This window comes from Eucalyptus grandis, chromosome 8, assembly GCF_016545825.1.
Source record: "Eucalyptus grandis isolate ANBG69807.140 chromosome 8, ASM1654582v1, whole genome shotgun sequence".
Taxonomy (NCBI): domain Eukaryota; kingdom Viridiplantae; phylum Streptophyta; class Magnoliopsida; order Myrtales; family Myrtaceae; genus Eucalyptus; species Eucalyptus grandis.
This window is the reverse complement of record NC_052619.1, coordinates 63881096-63890548: the sequence shown is the minus strand read 5'-3', so window position 1 is coordinate 63890548 and position 9453 is coordinate 63881096. Positions and strand designations below refer to the sequence as shown.

The following is a 9453-nucleotide window of genomic DNA, read 5'->3' as shown; positions in this document are numbered from 1 at the left end:
ATCTTTAGAATTGATTTTTTTTTTTTTGGGTCGATAGTATCTTTAGAATTGATTACCTAGCAGCAATTCTCACTAAATGATCACCGTTGAGTATTACTCTCGAGAATTTAGTCCATTTGAACTGGGAGAAGTGTTACAACTCCGCGTCAAATTGTCTTCGGTAAATTGTTAATTCCTCAATAAATGGGCAATAGTCATGAAAAATACGCTAGTGCGTGAGTAAAACCTTTGATACTTATGAATAATCAGATTAAAATCACATGTGCCAGTTTATCATCTTTGATAACTTCTTTAAATTGTGTTAATTAGCATATTAATTAGGCACTTATTGAGCAATTTCTACCTGCATTTGGAAGGATATATTTGAAATTGGGATCAAAGTCAGGTAAGGACTAATTAGTCGCAAGTACGAGAACCAAAATTAAACATCAACAGTAATATGGGGAACATTTTGTGATATCTTTTGCATAATTATTTTTTCATTCCATATTTAGTGCCGCTTGTATTCCTCCGTTAGCTTATCTTGGTCGGTCATGGCAATTTTTCCTAAAATGATAATTGTCGATTATTTTATGGACCCCATCTATCACAAGATAAAGTATGATGACCAAAATTAAATAGTCGCAATAATACAAGGATCAATTTTGTACTTTTCCCAGATATATATTCCAATAATTTTATAGTTTCATTTTCTCAATGATCATTATTCATTTTTTATTTGATGTAAAACATTAATCTATTCATTAATAGTAAACTTGCAAGTCACATGAGTAGCTTTCTCTTTCAATTCAGAACACCGAGACTATTTTTAGTTATACTAATGTGATAATTTGTAAGTAACTATATATATATATATATATATATATATATATATATATATATATATATAAATCTCTCTAGGTATTATTTAAAAAAAATTCTTGCCACGAAAAAAAAAGTTGTAACCCTAGGTCTAAATTTTATCTCTCCATCTCAAAGATTAATTTTGCCAGACAATTTTGATCACGGTATATATAAGCATGACATGTGCTTGGGGAATGTTGCCGGATTGACATGGCTTTTTATGATGATGACGTTTCCAACAACACTGTGATGCAATTCAAAATTGAGAAACAATGAAAAGGTATGTACACGTGATTAGGCAACCATTTGACATTGAGATCCCTTCTAATTTAAATCATCCACCCTTGTGATAGGTTTTGGAAAACAGATGCAATCGAACCTTCTTTGAATGAGAAACATGGGAATATGCAACAACAAGGTGCAGGATGATCCACCCACAACTCAAAAATTCATTGTATGTTTTTGGGCAAAGGCCTAAACAATTTAAAATCGACGAGATAACATCACACCACTAACGATATTCAAATATGTAGAACGCAAGAGCGCAAGACGGAAAGTCACGCCCGACAAGAGGGCTTCTAGACAATCCAGACCACAATCAATTCGTGCTTTAGGCACCCTCTCGGGGCAAGTAAACTTTGAATTCCACGAATCTCTCTGTGAGTGTGACTCTGGTTGGCTCCGTTACTGACAAAAAGAGTAACCGATTGCAAAGATCTGGGAGCCAAGATGCAAGCTGTATTGCCAACAGTCAATCCGTGTGAGACGCCAGATCCATTTTTCTCCAAGTCCATTTAGGACATGTTTAATTTCACTCCGAGCAGTTTATGATTTTATTCTTTTGTTTCCCAAAAAAAAAAAAATAATAGAAATTCATTTAGTAAATTTTTTACTTTCAGGAATAAAAATCCTTTTTTTTTTTTGATAATAGATTTAGAATAGAATCAATAAGTAGAAAAAAATTACTTCTTGTTCCCGAGAACAATTCTTAAAATCAACTCTAAATTTTCTTTCTTTTTTTTTTTCCTTTTCACCTTCTCTATTCTTCTTCCTTCCAGCCGGTCACCAGCTAGGTGAGCCTCTGGTGAGCTCACGAGACCTTGCCCGACCGGTCGTTAGCCACAGCGCTGGCGATGGCCACAAAGGAGGAAGAAGAAGAGAAAATGAAAAAGAAAAAAAGAAAAAAATAATAAAAATAATAAAAATTAAAAAGAAAAATAAAAAAATTTAAAAGTCTTACCAAACGCATTTTTATTCCATAAATAGGAATTTTGGATAGTAATCAAGCGTATCAAAAACTCAGAAATTGTTTGTGGGAACAAAATCTAAAAAAATCATTTCTAGGCAAAAATTGTTCTTTGGGACATAATAGTTACCAAACTCGCTCTTATAGTCAAAACATAGCTCACTCAACATTGAGAAGGGAAAATTGTTCAAATCATCCTAAACCTATTATACGGCAACAAATTTAGTCCTAAATTTTTAAATTTTGCCAATTTAGTTTTAAATCTTTTGACAACTTGCCAATTCAATCATAATTTTTTGATTGTGTCAATTTAGTCCTAAGTTTTTATATGATTTGCCAAACTAGTCTTTGGTAGCCTAGTCAGTGCCTAGCCATCTTACATGGCATGACCCATACTAATGTGGATAATTTTTTAATTTAAAAAAAATAGAATTTTTTATTTATCTTTATTGATTTTTTTCTTTTTTTTTTTCTTCCCTTGCTTTACAAAAACGTTGGTGGGGCCACAAAGCCCTCACTAGCCATGGGTTAAGTAGCATCGCCACTAACATGTGACATGCGATACAACACAACACGTCAACACATCATTTCTAAAGAAATAGATAATTCCAACAAGTTAAGACACGTTATATATTAAATGTATATTTTTATATATGATAAATTATCATTTTTATGATTATTTGAATCAAATAATTTGATTCAAATAAATAAATAAATAATAAAAAAGAGTCTAAAATGAATTTACACTAATCTCTCATTTATTGAAAATTTTTTAAAATTGATTATTATGTGCATATCAAAATTCTGGACTTGCTATTCAGATTGATGTGCCGAAATTGTGGTGTTGGATATCCCGACACAATTATTGATTATGTTGAAGTGTTCGACCATAACATGAAAGCTTATGACGAAAGTAATGGTGCTTCCTAGGCCATGGGCGGGTCTGACTCTTGCTGTGGCTGACAACAATCATGTTGCAAGTCTTCACCCAAGGCCCAACAAGGATCATCGGCCCTTGCTCAATAGCCAGTGGAGGTCACCAATAGGGCCGCTAACCTTGTGTAAAAAGAAGAAAGAAAATAAAAGATACAGATTTTTTTTTTTTTAAATTGAAAATTATTAACATCATAATCGATTGTATCACATAAGATAGGCGACGTTGATTGGGCAGTTACATCAGCAATATCTAGTCAAAATTAGCCAGATAAATTAAATTGACAATTTGTTAAAAGCTTTAGGCCTAGTTTGGTAATTCATCAAAGTTTTATAACTAGATTGATATAATCGAAAAGTTCAAGATTGAATTGACAAAATTGAAAATTTTAGGATTTTTTACAATTTTCCCTTGCTCAAAACCAACAATGTTTGAAATGATTTGATGGGAAGCACTCTCTCCCACATATAATTGTGGTGTTTTTCATGTTGATCGACATTGCACCGCTGAAGAGAGCTTCTTTTAGGGTACTTTCACAAAAAAATGAAAGCACCAGCATGGCCTCAATGTTGCATATGGGTTATGATTCTTATCATAAGAATATTGAAGTTGGCTTATTTGATGGGGCAATTTCTCCAAGGGAGAACAAAAGAGAAGCAAGAAGACAAGTTAAAGCAAACATAAGAGGGACTTTGGCGATAAAATATCCAACAGTAGCAAATCTTGACCATGCACCATACAGCGATTTGCCGAAGGACAAAAAATAAAAATAAGAATAAATACCTTTAGCATCAGGACACCATCTGTACCTTTAAGGAATGTTTAGTTGCAAACCAGACATTTGGGAAAAATACAAAACAAAATAAGCAAAAGCCCATGCAATAGCAACTGTGACCATCGTAGGTGCGGCATAATTGGCTTTTGCATGGGCCCAAGTACTATGAACATTCCGTGATTCAATCACTTATATGTACATCGGGCCTAACTAAATTGGCCCACTTCTCCCTAATCGAGATGCTAAGGCCCACATCTTATGGCCCACTAAGTAAAGCTCATAGTGTATCTCTATAAATACAAAGACGTAATAATTTCATTCAAACAATTTTCTCCAATCTGGAACCAGAACAAAAATCTGCGCGGAAAATTTAAAGTTAAAAAGGAGAGACATTCGTTCCCCCAAGTTGACGGATGCGCCCCTTTGATTTAACAGCTCCAATTCTACAACCAACCTCACGCGATTCATCACTTCCCATTTTCCTCCTATTTTACCTAATGATGAATGGAGGAACGTGAATTAACGACTTGTGATGTCGTTGACATATCTGAAGGAATCATGCTGACCACGAAGAAATAGTCGCCCGGAAAATCAAATCGTATTGAATGAAACTGAGCAGAGGGGCTCGAGACCATGGAATTGATTGGAGGAGAACAGGTCAAATCGTTCTTGGAGTCATCTATTCACCCACCGCACATGATGAGAACAAGCAGGAAAAGAAGAGACAACAGGAATATCCAAAAGGTACCTCAACCAAATGCATCGAAGGGCTCCTTGGAAGGCTATACGATGAATAGTCTTCTTGGATTGTCGTTTGAATGGCCAGACTTTGGTTCATCAACGAGGAACATTGAAGTGTTCGTCTGTCCCTTGTTCGCGTCAAGGCGAGATAATTTTATCTTTACAGCCACCTGCATCATGGCAGATCATCTCTAATCGGATTTCAGCATCGTCCTTCTGGAATTGTTACGCTATCAAATCCACCGCATATCGTCTAATCAAAACAGCAAGATGGGCCATCTTCGTTGAACATTAAAGCAAATAAAAGCAGACAATTACAACGACATAATCTGCTAAATGCTTTCAATGACCCTTATCAAATAAGATAATTTTCCATTAAAGAAACAACATGATCCCATGACTTCCGCCTGAATGACCGATCTGTCTTTGCCACGGGAGAAATCAAATGTCTTTGACCGGGAACGGGACACCCTAAATAAGTGCTAATCAGTCCCCTCTAAAAGTCATGGGCAACATGAAAGGATGAATGTAGGATTTCATGTGCAGACATATGGCACAGAATAAAACTGAACAAACATCAAGACATTTGTCCTGAAGGTTTAAGTCCATGGATGAATGACCGTAGGTGGAGGTGATGAATACAACATAAAAAAACATGAAGCCAAGACACAAAATCTGTGAGAGGAAAACCTCAGACACAACTTATGTGTCCTGAAATATTCATGGAGGGACTTACTCTGCAGAACAAACTCCTTATCCGAGCCTTAAGTAAATTTTATGATACCTTGACACCGTCACAAATTATCTCAGCAGAAAATATTGCCACAAATCAGAACACTAGAAATTCGCTATCCTTAAGTATAGATAATGGAAGCAACTCACAAGGAAAAGTTAAACTGAATTGGTTGGAGTTTAAAAATAACATAATCATTCTAGAATGAAATTTTAAGAAAGGAACATGAACATCTCAAAAACCTTTTGCCTGCTTCCTTTTTTATATACACAGATTGACTTGAAATGGTTTTCAACAGACAAAAGAGAAAGCCTCCTACGGCAAGGGATCTATTTGGTCAAAAAACTTTGACAGCCTTCTTAACGTTTTGAATGTGCTGGTGCAAATGGTAGAGAAAGAAAGTGGGAGAAAAACTGACATATTATTTTCATAAACAGACAGACTACAAGAATAGCTCAGAGAAACTAGGTATAGAAGGCAGCAGAAACTTTAATCAGTCATAGATCTCTACATGAATAGCTGTTTTAGAGATGGTATAGAGCACACCTCCGCACCACCACAACATTTGAAGTTGCAAAGCTAGAAATGAATTATTTGACAGATTTTACAAGGCCTAAACACAATTTCCAATAGTTCTAAACTGCTAGGTCCTGTCCATAAAGCATGTGACTCTTGTAAGTACCATTGGCACTGCTTTGTTTTTATTGGCAGGAAGCCAGGAAGAAGTTGTGATAGAATAAAAGTGCAGAACCATACCTACATCATTACCCCACTCAGCAAAGCGTATCAACTTAATATTGAAAAACAAAAGAGAGTGGGCAAAGAAGTGCATTAAAATGGCAGCTTTGTTGCACGGTGGACTGTATCAAGCATAGGAAGGCACAAGCCCTTACCAGTAAAACTAAGAGCGCAAGGTTATCATAGTCAAACAGGAAACATAATGTTATTGACCTTCGCAGTATGGTGGTGTTGATCAAATACAGAGTTCATCACCATCCTTGTCATCATTGTCTTCATCCTCATCGGCGTCAACCCAATTACTTGGATGATGTTGTGAAAACCATTTTCATCTACACAAGAAAAGAATGAAGAAAATCGCTTTAGAGGGATTATCCAATTCAACTACTAACAAACTGCATGAACAGACTTATGATGTGCTAATTAGTGATATGTAAGTGACAATCTTGTTCAGTACCTTTGCCTCTAAAGAACATCTAGAACCACTAACAAACAACTTGATACAAGCAGACCAATTGAATCGATACTGAGAGCCCAAGAAAGGCATGTGAGTTCAGTCTTCCAGAAATAGGTACCTGCACAGGTATGTGCAAGTGCAACACATCCTCAGGGTTCACAGTCGAGTAAAAAGGGGAAAATAGTTCCGCACCACCTTGTCTGTGGTATCAGATAGACAGTCGCTCTAAATAGTGGAAAAACAGAAATGCTTACAGGTTTGGTAGGACATATATTGATTTCTGCCAAAACTTTTTCCTTCTCAATGCATGAATTAAGAGTAAAATTTTGCAAGACTCCAAGATAAAGTTGCAATCAATTGAAGTGAAGCATGGAAAAAATTAATAGAAGGTAAGAGTCAAAAGAGCATTCGGAATTTACTTACTTGCCTGCCCTCTCAAAGTACAGATGCATGTCCACTTCACATCCCTCACAGAATGCAAGAAATTCCTGGATTTTTATGAGATGGACAGAGTTTAAATATTATCAAGTTCACAGGAAAACACAAGGAAAACTTCGACATAAAAAGATAGTCCTGAATGTGGCTTTAATAGCATTTCGGCAACTAAATGGACTCATTTTAAGGAAATGGAGCTAAGTTGAAAGTGAAGTCATGTTCAGGAACTTTTAGCTGCATTTATGACCCAAATCTCTTGATAGATAATATAATAAAAAAAGAATCAGATGGAACACATTCAACCCTTTGACAGCAAAAGTAACGTCTACTGGGCTGCCGTTATGAGCATAATGCACAAACTCTTCTCCAGGATCTATCCACAGCTGAGTGTGCAGCAAAGAGTCGTTCTCTGCAACCAGAATCCGAACCATGATATTCTTCTCCATATTCAATTGAAAAGAATAAAGTCAATCTCTACCTTTGGGAGGATCAATGTAGCTTCAAAACTCAATAGCTTTCCCACCAAATTCACTTGCAACGTCAGAAGGATCAGAGTTGTGTTGTGTTGCAATGATAGTAATTTCCTGAAGAGATGACTGAAAATTTGCAAGCAATCTGCTCAGATCACAAGGCCTCACCGCAAAACTGCTTGGGTATCTTCTCCTATCCAAAGATAATTGTTGTATGTCGGGGTCAACATTGCAATTAATCCAGTATGTTTTCTTAATGCCTGCATGCATATGAAATGCAGGTTTGACAGGTGCCAACCTCCGATTTATATTACAGTTAGATAACATACTGAATGATATGAAGTTAGCATGGCTGAGTCACAAAGACTTAAAATGTTAAGTGGCCAAGAAAAATAGAAGTAAAAGTGGTCGACATCGGAATCTAATTTTTAACACAAACTTCCCCGTCTCTTTATTCTGAATTCATTGGCTTTATGGTCATATTGGGGCACTGCAAAAATCCCTTTGACAGAGTTCACGCTGCTTTTACATCATGAGAGATTAGAGAAGCTCGTCTCTGTGGACACATATGACATGGCAAATAAATGCTTCTCACAGCATCTTGCGGTCATTTTCTCTCAATGAACATGTCAGTTTCAAGACTTCATTTCTCCTGGTTTTTCCATAGAATTGGAGGGGGAAAAGGGAATGCACTAAGTTTTCCATCTGTGCCAGGAGCTTGCAATCTTAACCATAAAATAAACCATTTCGAAACTGCAAGGTCTTTACCACTGAAGCACTGCAGAGCCCATTGAACTTTTGATGCATTGATGTCTGGTAATTGCACACTCAAATGATCAATGTTTGTAATAGGCGTTCTAAGAACAGAACAGACAGCCTGCATGGAGTACTTTGTAAGTGTTTGTAATTTGCTTACAACTATAAACCGGAAAATATACTAGAAAGATAAGCAACGACAATATACCTTTAGAAGAACGCTGCATTGAACCTGTGTGCCAGATACTGTAAACACATCAAAGAGGTCTAGCTTGAAGTTTATCAATTGATAGACAGATCTTGACAAATTGAGTGCATGAAAGGAAATCTGGAGGTCGAGGTCAAATACAAATATGAGAATCTTAATCTGATATATACGAGTAAGAAGGTGATGTTTGTACACAGATCAATACTATTTCGATTCTAATTTCAAATCAAATGGTGCCAAGTGCCAAATATCGAGCTTAGAACTTGGAACTTCTATTGTTATTTGGTAGTTAAATGCGACGAGGCAAAAGGAAGTCATGCAAGCTATGGTCACACAAGAGATGTGCTCAGGAGCACAATCGTGCTTTCACTTGTTGAGTGTTGCAAAAATCCATATAACACCATCAAAGTGACTAGAAAAAACCAGGAAAGCATTAGCAAGACAGAATAGCAGCAACCGTAGAAGGTTATCCATAGGGCTTTTCTCCTACGGTTTCACCATTCGACATTTTCCACGAGTACCGCTGATAGTTCTCCTGGCTATAGCAGTGAATTGCCTTAATGTTACGATATAATGACTTTGAATCACCCTATCAACAGTATCAGATTCTTTTAGTCACTTCAGATTTTTATGCCCGTCGAGTTTTAATCACCGTCCACAGGGCCAATCCCAACCTAGGTCAACAAATTTCTGCCTCAATTCCACCGCCAAAAGCTCCATGCACTCGGCAATCGGTGCCAGATCTCTCAGAATTTGTCAATCGGACGCTGTATCGAGCAAAACGAGCCAATACCTAACACAGCATCGTAGCATCTAAACTAAGCATCGCTCGGCAGGGCACACGAAGAAGCAACTGCTGTAGCTATTTCACTCGATGGATAAAGCTGAGGAACGATGATCGACGTGGATTTCAGTGGCGACACGCCGGTGCTGTGGGCGAGAGAGACGACGGAGGAGAAGAAGAAGAAGAAGAAATGTGTGGGAAGAAATTGACGGAATCACCTTGGAAGGAGAAGCTTGGATGGCGAGGTCGTTGCCGACGCGGGAGAGGCAGGTGATGGAGCGAGCCAAGGTCTCCAAGGCGTTGCCGCTCAGGGTGAACTCCATTTTTCGAGCT

At 37.1% G+C, this 9453-nt stretch overlaps 1 protein-coding gene across 1 annotated transcript; it reads right to left on the bottom strand.

Moving 5' to 3' along the window:
* Nucleotides 1–7130: 7130 nt before the first annotated feature.
* Nucleotides 7131–9453, bottom strand: LOC104415632. Its single transcript, XM_039299050.1, is given in 5 exon segments — nucleotides 7131–7311; nucleotides 7381–7632; nucleotides 8141–8249; nucleotides 8337–8456; nucleotides 9339–9453. Coding segments are annotated over 5 exon segments (765 nt in total). The 5' UTR covers nucleotides 9444–9453; the 3' UTR covers nucleotides 7131–7132.